We start from the raw sequence: 12007 nt of genomic DNA, 5'->3' as shown, positions 1-12007 counted from the left end.
AGTGGATTCCAGGAACTGGCTCCATTCCCAGTGGTATGAAATCTGAAGTTGCTTCCATATTCCAGCAGAACAAAACATACTTGGAGTCTAATGTCAAAGCTTTTAAAATTAAAGAAAACTACGTACTTGTTTAACTTAAACTTGAAAAGGATATGCTGACTTAGATAAAAAAATAATGATAATAATAATAACAAGAGAGGAATTCTAGTAACTCAGGATTTAACAATTGACAATTCAAGTGACTGCATCACTTGATGTTCTTGCTTGGATTCACTTTTTTTTTATTAGGCGTGGGTTTTTGTTTCTCAAGCCTTTTCTATTACTAATAAGCCATCTTAACTGAAAAGCTCATTCTTGTTTATTGTGCTAATACAGGACAAGAAAATAGTCACAGGGCAAGCATCCTCTTGATTAACGATGAGTTTTGGGAGGTGGAAAGATACTAATCTTTGCTTGGAAATTGCCTCTTCTACAATTGGATAATTCTTTTCAAGGAGAATTAAGGTTTAATCTGCTCATGTTCTTTGCCACTTGGTTACAGAATAGAGATTTGTTTGCGTAATTATTCTGTATACATGCACACTAGATTTATCGGAAGCTATCATTCTTAGGGGGTAGAAATTGGCTTCTCCCTTTTCTCTGAAGGGAAGCTTCGTCTCACCGCCTATACGATAAATGCTCATTGCATGCTTTATTTGAAATCTCTGAGTCTCTGACGAGTCCCATATAACTGTACTCCCTAACACAAATAATTTTGAAAAGATTGAAACAGAGAGATCTAAATCAGACCAACTACTATCTATAGGCCGAAGTTGGAATCTCCATAAGATTACCAAAGGCACATTTTCACAGTACATACAACATCAGTGAACTGTTAACTCCTAATGACATTAACAGACTAGTAATGTCCTAGAACCTCTCGCAAATTTCCTTTGAATGCCAAGGGGCAACAAGCTACCTGGGAACTACGTAACATCCTAGACTTGCATATATCAGGAAGATGGAACTCATGCTCTGGGAAATAGGTAAACACTAGCCTTGATAACCAATCTGTTTCCAAGCTTGAATCCGGGGCTAACAGGGAATCCCACAACATGACCAGCTGGAATCCGACCATTAGAAAATTTCACAACACTCTCCATATATTGTGGATGAAACTCAGCTCCCCTACTTGCCTCGAATTGACTTGGTGCAGGGTCGAGTGAGAAGGCCAGCAAGTGAAGCAACCAAATGGCCTTGGCCAACCCCAAGAACTCTCGATAAAACTCACTCCTTGGATGGCTGCCAGTGAGTACTTGCTGGCGCTGCTCCAAGTTTCCGAACAAGGACTCCTCCATTTTCGGATGAACAATTTCCAGGTACTTCTTGGAGCAGAATTTTCCAAAATGACATGTTGGCAAGATTCCAAGAAGTTCAATGGGGTCCATGGCCTTCATATCACGATACTGAGCAAAGCAGTCACGGCGGAACTGGTCTGGGTTGAGAAGCGAGGAGAGGCTTCCATCCATGTAGAAGGTTTCATGGTCAAAGCCTTGGAAGACCTTGCGAGAAATGTAGGACTCCAGAGCATACTTGGCATGATGGCTTGCAATGGTGGAGGTGATAGCAGTGGTACTGGTAGTCAAATTGTCAGTGGTTGTGGTGGCAGCTTCAATAGAACGAACGGCTGCAGCAATGTCCCAGTGGGCAGCACGCATGAAGGTCAGGAGAAGTGACGTGAAGGACTTTGATGTCCTTTTCACTTGGCTCATCGTTAATTCAAATAGCTCTGGGGCTGGGGCTGCTGCAACTGTTACAAGCAATGAAGAAGGGTATAGTTTATAGATGCATTCCAACATGAAAAGAACAATGCTTTGATAAGGAAATAGTCCAATTACATTCCATTTGGTTGCTAAGAAAATGACTGAGCATTAATTAAAGTTGAAGCGTACAATCTCTAAGATTTGCGATTACTCTGGTTTCCAAGTTTACATAGAAGCTTAAAAGTTGTCTTCGACACTCGGTGTTATGCAGGTAAGCATTAAACTTCTCACATTTCTCTGTCAGTGTCTCAAATCTTTGAAAACAGTTCAAGCCGTGCTGGTTAATTATCGAATCTAGGAATCTAGTGTTACTGGTTGCTAAGAGTTTGCATTGGAGATCTGAAGACTCAAGTTTTCAACTGTGTTTGTTATATACAGAGTTACGAATACAAGTCCAGAATTTTTATTCAAAGGTAGACTAACATGTTATGAATGCATTTTGATACTAGCCTAAAAAAGTTCTTTGCCGGGGGATAGCAGACTAACCTTGAACACCAAGAGAGCAGCTAACTTTCCTCCTTGACTGGGACCTCCCCTTCTTTCCACTCCCATCACTGCTCAAGCTAGTAACACTCCTCAGCTTCTCCTTTAAATTCTCCACCTCCACCTCCCTCGCCTTCACTTCCTTCTTCAGATCTTCCACCGCAGCCTCATAAGGCGCCACAATCTCCCTCAACATCCCCACTCCATCACCACCAACACCAACACCTCTCCTCCTCCCTCCATCACTACCAACACTAACACGCCTCCTGAATCTCTCTCTCAAAAAAGTCAACCTCCTCAACTCCCCTACCACCACCACATCAGCCACCCTTAACCTCTCCGGGTCCCACGGGCTATGCGCCTCTTGTAAACTCCCATAAGCCCTCTTCATCACCGATACCGAATCAAACACCTCATTCATCAGCATCTCCATCTCCATCACTCTCTCCATTGGCACCACCATTCCGCTCTTAACATTAAAATCCCAATTACCATTAACTCTACCTCCCTTCTCTCTCATTTCCTCCTCCTCTTCGGACAACTCCTCGCATTCATCCGTTTCATATTCACACACTTCTTCACCATTTCCGGCAACATTATTTCCAGATTCCTGACGACCAGCGGCTAGTGGATGGAGCAAACAGGAAGCTGCTACTCGTTGGATTAGATCGGAGAAATTGGATGAGACTTTGCTTGCCATTTCTCCCTTCTTCTTTGGCTTTACCTCACAGTTCCTACCCCCCCTATAAGAAAAATCAATCAAAAGAGAGCAAGGGTAGTAGTTATTAAGAGGATGAATCTGTTACAAATTATCTGTCATTTGCCGAGGATAATAACAGCCTGCAGCCTGCAGGAGCACCACACCCTTTTAACATAACATCACACCTACTTAATAATAATAATTGGATACGGACATGCATTGCATTCAATAAGCAATGACCCCAATTAATGATGAGTTAAGCAGTACCATGTAATCAAGTAAAAGAAGATTTAAAATTACTGACCTGGGGTTATGGTTATGTCCAGATCGTGAAGCGGTCAACCTCGCTGGCTTCACATTAACGACTGGGTCTCTGTCTAATGGAAAGGAGTATAAGAAGTTAAGGTTGTTGTTGCTGATGTCCTCTGCTTCCAGCTGGCTGCTCTTCTTCTTCCTACGAACCCAAAATCTGCTACTGTTAGTGAAACTGCCTCACCTGACCTCAAGTGGCATCTTGAACAGGGCTTGCTAAGCTAGAGCCTGTGTGTGTAAATGGGGAATGGGCATCTAGGATGTGGAAACTGGTTATGTGTGTCATACACGTGTGAGATCATCAAGAATGTAGGGTTCAGATTGATAGACAAGATATTGTATCTTGTGCACTTTTTCCGTTCTTTGAAGCGGGGACGCTTGATTCTCGTTGCTATGGGTGGCACATGGATGGTGGATGCTGTCTTGGCCTGCGTGGTCCTTGACAGTGGTGGACTCAAGAACAAGTTACAATACCTTATGTTGACTCCGATTTGCAAATTCACTTGTTGTCTAGGTCCCTTAGGAGGGGGAAAAGGTACGGTAGTTGCCATCGTATTACTTATAATCAATCCACTTGTAATAAAGTTTGCAATTAAAAACAAAAAAACCAAGAAAATCTATAGTTTTCCCTTCTTTTATACATGGCAAACACGGCGTAGCAAAGGCTATTGGACTACAAATACAGGCCCTTACCACGTGAGACCCTGTCCCACAAAATTTACTACATCTCCAAGAAAGATGCTCAGAACTGCAGAGAAGTGTGATTGGCGAATTGCTCAAGCAAGGGCAAAAGGACAAGATTCCAGCAAAAGGAAATAAAATGATCTTTTCTTTAATAATGATCACTGCCAGTCTAGAATAGAAACATGGAGTTTGTCTAAATCCCAACACATTGAGCTTCCAGCTCGAGAGCACCCTTGTAATGAATGCTCTTGGAAAAGCCAGGGGTTTAAAGCTTGAACCGTTATCGGTTATTTTGTAACCAAAAAAAAAGAAAACAGAGAGGCTTGAATGTGTAACTGATGGCTGATCATCAATCTTCATCAAATATCAAATAAATTGGTTTTATCAAGTGATAAATCCTATCCATTTAGGCATCTGCGAAACTCAGTGCACGTTACAAGACAGAATAGCTAAAGTTAGTGGGGAACCGGGCAAGTTTAAGAAATGGAGGACATGGCAGATGTTTAGTTAGATCCTTATCAGAAACAGGCCTTCAGCCCCTGCCCAAGCGAACACGTCTTGCAAGCAGCTGACAGTAAAAACAACCAGGGCAAGAAATGTGTCGCGGTTATGCTCAAGCGAACAATTTCAGTGGCTATGAGCTACCAGGGCAAGAAATGTGTCGCGGTTATGTCCAATTTCAGTGGCTTGAGCTACCTGCCGATTACGTATGAGGAGAATTGCTTTGCTTACTCTCAAATATCATATGTATTCTTTTGTGCATGAATTAAGGGGAAAATAAAACCATGGAGGTAGCCAGCTCAAATTGGGATACCAAAAATAACTGGAATTTGCAAAGCATAAGCTTCAGAAAGTCATGCAGCTTGTTAAGTACTATATCATAGATTTAATCTTCCAGATAATAAATCAGTTACCTCAAGCCTAACAAATGAAACACTCTCCTAGGATAACAAGATCAACGAAGCTTCAGTTTGGTAAAAATGGAAAATCAGAAGCTGATTCATTTTATCTGTTCGGTTTAGGACACTGAAGTTTCAAAGCTAAAATATACGGCCATGAAACCAAAAGTCTTAGAGACACCCCACAGAAAACGAGGCAGAGCATAAGAGCCTAGAACTTCCCTTTGGAAGAGCTCCTAGACTGCATTTTTCCGCTGCAACTGGCAACTTTCAAACCATCTAAAGTGCTGCAATCTTCACGGAAATGCACCATGAAATACAACACATAGAAAGTAACTACAGAATCATTGCTTCTGCTAATAAATACAAGCTAGTCGTGAATAGAAGTGTAGTAGTTAAGCATGCATGCATGATCTGGATTATGTTAAAGTTATGGAGGTTATTACCTTGCACTGTCAGGACGCACGGAACAAAGGAAGATACCGGAGAACATGGTCTCTAACACTGGTGGGATCGGGTCGGATAGGATTAGATTTGCAAGTTAAGTGATTTGACTCAACGAGTACTGCAGACACCTCAAACGAACATAGGAGTTTATATAGAAAGTTTCCAACGGCATGTACCAAACTCATAAACAATACAAAAGGAAGCTGTTCGATTCGACAAGCTTCTGTTTGGATGTTTAGTCACCACTCACATGCAATTCACTGAACTTGGCAACACAGTTTTCGACCGGTTTGATTTTGATTGGAACCTAATCGTCAATCAACAAAGATTATCAAAGAAAAACTCATCATCAGGATAAATAATCACCAGTCATATCTAGTACTTGTAGAAATTAATCTGTAATATTATCACTTCTTGTTTAGTCTAGGAGTTCTTTCCTTCTTGCAGGGTGAGCAGACCATGATACGCATGCTTTGCCCACAAGTAAAAATATTAAAACGTCAAAAGAAGTACTGTTCTCCACTGATTTAATCTGTGCACAGAAACTAACATAGCATAGATGGTGAAACAATTTAATTCGTGGCCCTCTTGAGAGCTTTGCTGTGATTTGTGCTCTTTCTCCTGTAAGAATCCCAGCTAGCAGCGGACAGCAACTTCAAAATTATTTAGTGCTGCTCCACTATTTTTCAAATTACGACGCATGGAATTCATGTATATGGTAAAGACAAGGAGGGAGGGGGGACTTCCCATCAATTTTCTCTTAGCGAGTGTGTGATATTTTGTTTGCCATTATTTTTGCCAGGCCACTCCATTTTGGAGGAGGGTGTTTGGAGTGTGACTCTTCCGACACTGCGTGTCTTGAGTGAAAAGTATTGCTGGGCCGATCGATATTGCGTTTACAGCTAGCGTGATTTGTAATTGATTGCTTGACCATACATTTGATTTTTAGTTCTAAATGAATAATTCAAAAACTGTTGGGTATTTTTCAGAACATATCATGTTCAATTCGAAAGGTCAAGCAAGATTAGATGAATCATACACGAATTGTGGACAGCCTTTGAAGGAGACCTGCAAGCTTTGATACTAACTAGATTAAAGAGATCATACTCACAGTTATCTAAAAGCCTAAACTACTGTAAGTATCTAAGGTTATATTGTCTTGGATCCTTGTTTTCAGCAATCCTGTCCGTGTAAATTCGATCCTCTTTACTTAACTTCCAAGATCATAGTGAAAAAAATAGCTGAAGAAGGTGGTGAGTTATGGAGATTATACCTTACCACCGAAAGAGCTAAAAAAACAAGCAAGAAGTAATAATCACAGGATATTCAAATTAAATTAGTAGCATCCACTATTGAGTTTCACTTTAAAATCGCAATCCAATAATTCATAATTTCATTAAAGTTTTTTCTTGTTATTTATCAATTTTCATGCACACAAAAGGTGAAGACCAAAGTTTAACTCGGCCTAGTCCTATATATTCTTTTGCACGTGATTGGTCCTTGCATCATTAATATATTAAATGAAAAAAAGACATATATAATTATGATTAAAAAAATACTTATAAATGTAGTAGCGGTTATTTAAAAAAAACTATTTGAAAATATATCAATTTTCATGCACACAAAAGGTGAAGATCAAAGTTTAACTCGGCCTAGTCCTACACATTATTTTGCACGTAATTGGTCCTTGCGTTATTAATATATTAAATAAAAAAAACATATATAATTATGATTAAAAAAATATGTGTAAATATAATAGCCGTTATTTAAATAAATTTACTAGAAAATATATTAATTTTTACTTTTTAAAAATTAATTTTGATATAAATAATCAAAACAATCGGAAAATAAAAAAAAATTTGAAAATAATTTTAAAAGATTTATAATATGAGGTTATTGGAGGGTTTAATTGTTACGTGGGAATTTCATGATCACACTCTTGTAAAAGGAACTCAAGATAAAAAAAATTAAAGAAATTCGATTAGAAAAGGTCCCATTTCAGAAGTTGTTTATATATTAATTAGAGAAAGGAACATTAATTAAATAATTAATCAGAAATAGATCTTGTTTTGTAGGTAGGCGGGAACAATCTGCATAATTAATTTAATTGTTCGAGTTATGATTGATTAGTTAGTTAGTTAGTTAGTTAGGCAGCTAACATCGATGGATGGGGCACAGTTAGGAATGTGTTGGCTAGGCATGAGTATCCGTCATGGATTAACAGATTCCTATTTTAGGCTCTGCTATTAACATTAAGATTTTATAAATAATAATAATAATAATAATAATAATAATAAAACTAGAAGATGTGAGGAAATTAATGTTCACCTCCTCACAAACTCACATGTCACTGGTCACTTAAACAGTGATTTTTTTTAATTTAATTTTTCTTTCCATTTTAATCTTATACTTTAATATTAAGTTTACAATAGATAATTTATTTTAATTTGTTTTTTATGTAATTATTATAATTTTATAACTCGTTTCACATGTTTAGTAGGTTAACTTGAGTTATTTTTATTTTTATTTTTATTTTTATTTCAAATTTTAGTATTCGGTTGATTAAAAATTAAGTTTTATAGTTTATTTTATTTTTTTATAGGATTATTTTAGTCTTACGACTTAGATGACAAGTTTTGTATGTTAACCCATATTTATTCAAGTCATTTTTTTTTATTATATTCTTTAATATTGGGTTGATTGAGACTTGAACTTTACAATTTATTTTAATTTGTTTTTTATGAGATTATCTTGATCTTATGACCCGGGATGCAGGTTTGGCGAGTTAGCCGAGTTGATTCAAGTCTTTTTTTTTTTTGTCTTTTTTTCATTGATTTGTTTTCTTCAATTTCATCTTTCAACATAGAATTGGTTAGAAAATAAGCTTTATATTTTGTTTATATTTTTCTTATGAGGTTATCTCATTCTTATGACTTAAGTTATAAATTTAACAGATAAACCCAAGTTGTCTCATGTCGTCTTTTAAGCCTTCATTTTAATTGAATTTTTTTCTTCAACTAAATTCTTCAACAATGAGTAAAATGAGAATTGAATTTCATAATTTGTTTTGATTTATTTTCTATTAGGTTATTACCATCTCTTGATGCAGATTCTAAATTTTGCATGTTAACTCGAGTGACCTGAGTCAATCCAATATATTGTTATCTTGATATTTTTTTTAAATATCATCTTAAAATTTATTTTAGTCAACTTATATTTTTATCAATCATCTGAATTACTTTTAAATCTACTAAGTTAATTGGGCCATATCAAACTAATTCTCACATGATTTAAAGTTTTTTCTTTAATAGAAATTATTTTAACAACATCTAAATATTTTTTATGTTAAAAAAAAAGTCAATCCAACCATAGCATAGCAACCCATTGTGTACTATATTAAAACATGTGGGAAAAACTTTGTATATTTATTGTGAACACATACTTATTACATTGTGGACGACACTGTAGTATTTATAGGGAGTGTTGTCTTTATTGTGTTTAGTCAAAAATTATTATTGGAAGTGTTGTCTTTTCTATTTTTGTGCCAAAAATTGTTGGATCTAGCTCAAATCCAAATCGCTTTCAGAAGGATCCAAAGTAGTTTTGGATTCAACTCCATAATATAACCCAATAGCTTTAGGTCTGACCTCAACTGAACCCATTAGCGTTGGGTCTTGCTATTGGGTCTAGTTCCGCAATTACATCCAAGTTTACTAGGTCCGGCTCCGTAGCCAAACCCAATAACAGGACCCGACACTTTAATTTAACTTTTTTTTGCTCTTATTTAAATTTTTTCACACAATAAAGAGAAAATAAATTATGAGAGTTCTTTTTATATTATATAAAAGTTGGGTGATGAGAATTTTTTTTATTTGAGGTTGGGTTGAATTTTTTTATTAAAGCATATTTATTTTTTAGTTTCGAAAATGCTTTAAAAAAGTTTTGAGAATTTTTATTTTTTTAATTCAAATTAATTTTTTTAATATCTTTGTATTGTTTTGATATGATGTTATAAAAAAATCAATTTTAATTTATTTTCTCTTATTGGATTTTTTTCAAACGATAAAAAAAAGATAAATTGATGGTAGTTTTTTGATATTCTACAAAAATTAGATGATGATAATTTTTTCATTTGAATTTATATTGGATTTTCTTATTAAAACATGTTTGTCTTTACATTTAAAAAATATCAGCACACTAATAATGATAGCGAATGTAGTATATGCATAATCTATTTCAATAAAAACTAAAGAAATAAGAAGAAGAGAAAAAAAAGAAGAAAAGTTATCTCATCTATTAAAGAATTATGTTATCTTTAATGAACGAAAAAGAGGAATTTATTTAGTAATATTATTTTTGTAAAAAAAATCTTGGTAATTTTAGTATGTTTTCCTTAATTGTTTTAGATTAGACTAAATGATTTATATATTTTAATAAACTTTATGACTATTCAAAAAACAATTAAATAATAACATAAAAATTTTATATATACATATTCTTAATACATGTCTAACATATAATCGCAATAAATTTTTTAAAATAATAACATTTAAAAAAATTATAATTTTAATATTATTATATTAAAATTGATCAATGAATTTTTTATTTATATCATATACTTTATATATTTGTATTATATGAAAGAATTTTGTTAATAATAAAATCTATTAAAAAATAATTTATAAATATTATAATATAATATCATGTTGGTTAGGTAAAAGTATTTTAATTTTATAATATTAGTTTAGGAGATTCAAAGCTTTATTAATATTATATTCTATATAGAAGATATTGAGAACAAGTCAATGAGAAGCTAGTTGGTCAAACTACTAGTAATGGCACACCAATCAAGTAAACTGAATGTAAATAATGAGAATAGGAAGACGAGTTGACGATGATAATAAAGTGCAAGTAAAGTGACATGCAGGTGAAATTAAGATAGGCGTGATAGATCGGTGGATGGCTTCCTGTCGCATCCCGCCCTACCAGTCCCGTTGTAACAGTCCGAAATGAGATAAGGTTTCTAAGATATTTTTGTAAGAGGTAAGATATTTAACTTGTTGGTCCCAATATCTGTACGAAGTCAGGAAAATGGTTAGCAAAGCAAAAATATCTTTCTATCATCCATCCATCGACTTTCTGTCTTTATAAAATCCAACTAAATAGTGCTATAAGTCAGAAAAGAAGTGGGCTTCTTCATAGCTTTTGAAGAGAAGGAAAATTAGAGAGAGATTAAAGGGAGAGAGGAGAGGAATGGAGTTCTACAAGAGGCCTAACAGGAGTGATGTTCACGTGTCAGTCGAGGAAGAGGCAAAACAAGAGGAGGAAACAAGAGGATATTTCGAGGGAATAGCTCCTAAGCGTCACTCTAAGCCTCAACGCAGCGAGTATTCCATTCAATACGTTGATGCACTCACCACTAATGGCGATCAAAGCTTCAACCCAGAATATGTTGAGTTTCAACGTCTCGAAACTGATCCTCAGGTTAGTTTCTTGACCTTTCATTTACCATGCGAGCCCACGACGGTTCTTGATTATTCTTATGCATCTGAGAAACCCTTGAATGTGGATTTGTAGATTGATTTTTCTTTTTCTTTTTATAATTTTGAATGCAGAAAATAATTTCAAATGAAAGCAGCAAAGTGACTGAAGAATTTGTAGAGACAGAGTATTACCAGGATCTCAACTGTGTTGACAAGCAACACCACACGGTATTACCATTGCTATGCCTAGCTACATATTCTAGTCCAATTCTTTTATTTCTTTACTATTTTCATACATCTAAATAAAATTTTAGTTGTCCAATTTCCTACCTTTTGATGCCTTACTCATTTCAGTATCTTCTTTTAATTTGATCGTTTTAGATTAGCCTGGTGAAAGTTTCTTAATTTTTGGAAAAGGGAACAGTTACAAAGGGAAAAATAAAAGAGGGGGGTATATCATGGGAGTTTTCTTCATTTTGCAGACAGGAACAGGGTTCATCAAAACGGAGAACGAATATGGCAAGCGCTTCAGCCTAGCACCAGATTCCACAACCAGTTGCCATGCCTCTTGCAAAGGAAATCCAGCAACTAATGATTGGGTTCCAGCTGATGCTGATATGGTACATTTCATTACTTACAATTTACAATAATCTTTTTGTTTTATTTTTTAGGGTTTTGTTCTGCAAGAGTTTTTAGGTTGAGCTGACTCGACTCTGTGACTACATGTTCAGGTGATTTCCGCTTCAGACAAGCCCAAGAGGAGTGAGTCGAGTGACAATTGAAAAGAAGGGTGGCTGGACATGTTATCTTTGAATAAAGAGCTAGATCATGCATGTTTCTTTTCTTATTGTCGGTCCGTACCAAGTGTTGACTGTCGCAAATAAAGTCCCAAGACAACAATTGTTGCTTGAGTAAACGTAGCCCTTGGATTTGTTCTGGGAAAAAAACTGCAGCTTCTGCGCGTGTGATATGTGGATGGAAACTCGTTTCTGAAGAACATATTGTTTTCTTTATTATTATTATTATTATATGTTGAGCTTCGGAGGAAGCTCTGCCAGAATCCAAAAATTAAACAGCAGCCCTCACAAGAAGGTAATACAAGGACAAACAGGAACCATAACAGATACACAAGCTGTTGACAGAACAGATGAGTGAAAATGACAACAAGAAGTCTTGAGAGCCATTCAACATTCAGTG

The 12007-nt window shown here is 35.5% G+C and overlaps 2 protein-coding genes across 3 annotated transcripts; one reads left to right on the top strand and one right to left on the bottom strand.

The window, feature by feature from the left end:
• Window positions 1–771: 771 nt before the first annotated feature.
• LOC105131089 (uncharacterized) lies at window positions 772–5747 on the bottom strand. 2 transcript variants are annotated; one of them, XM_011033884.1, is made up of 5 exons: window positions 5549–5747; window positions 5327–5455; window positions 3290–3439; window positions 2289–3028; window positions 772–1789 (listed from the first exon to the last, which is right to left on the bottom strand). In XM_011033884.1, the coding sequence occupies exons 2-5, from the start codon at window positions 5371–5373 to the stop codon at window positions 1008–1010; spliced, it is 1719 nt and encodes a 572-aa protein (XP_011032186.1). In that variant the 5' UTR covers window positions 5374–5455; window positions 5549–5747; the 3' UTR covers window positions 772–1007. The 2 variants fall into 2 exon arrangements, with proteins under 2 accessions (XP_011032186.1, XP_011032187.1); XM_011033885.1 differs by lacking the exon at window positions 5549–5747 and having other exon boundaries at window positions 2289–3019; window positions 5327–5511.
• Window positions 5748–10444: 4697 nt separating this feature from the next.
• LOC105131087 (uncharacterized) lies at window positions 10445–11835 on the top strand. Its single transcript, XM_011033878.1, has 4 exons — window positions 10445–10811; window positions 10943–11038; window positions 11293–11430; window positions 11542–11835. The coding sequence occupies exons 1-4, from the start codon at window positions 10581–10583 to the stop codon at window positions 11590–11592; spliced, it is 516 nt and encodes a 171-aa protein (XP_011032180.1). The 5' UTR covers window positions 10445–10580; the 3' UTR covers window positions 11593–11835.
• The last annotated feature ends 172 nt before the right edge of the window (window positions 11836–12007 follow it).

The sequence above is a fragment of the Populus euphratica genome, unplaced genomic scaffold, assembly GCF_000495115.2.
Source record: "Populus euphratica unplaced genomic scaffold, PopEup_1.0 scaffold76.1, whole genome shotgun sequence".
NCBI classification, from domain to species: Eukaryota; Viridiplantae; Streptophyta; class Magnoliopsida; order Malpighiales; family Salicaceae; genus Populus; species Populus euphratica.
Note: the sequence above shows the minus strand (reverse complement) of the source record. Positions and strands in the feature narration are given on the sequence as shown.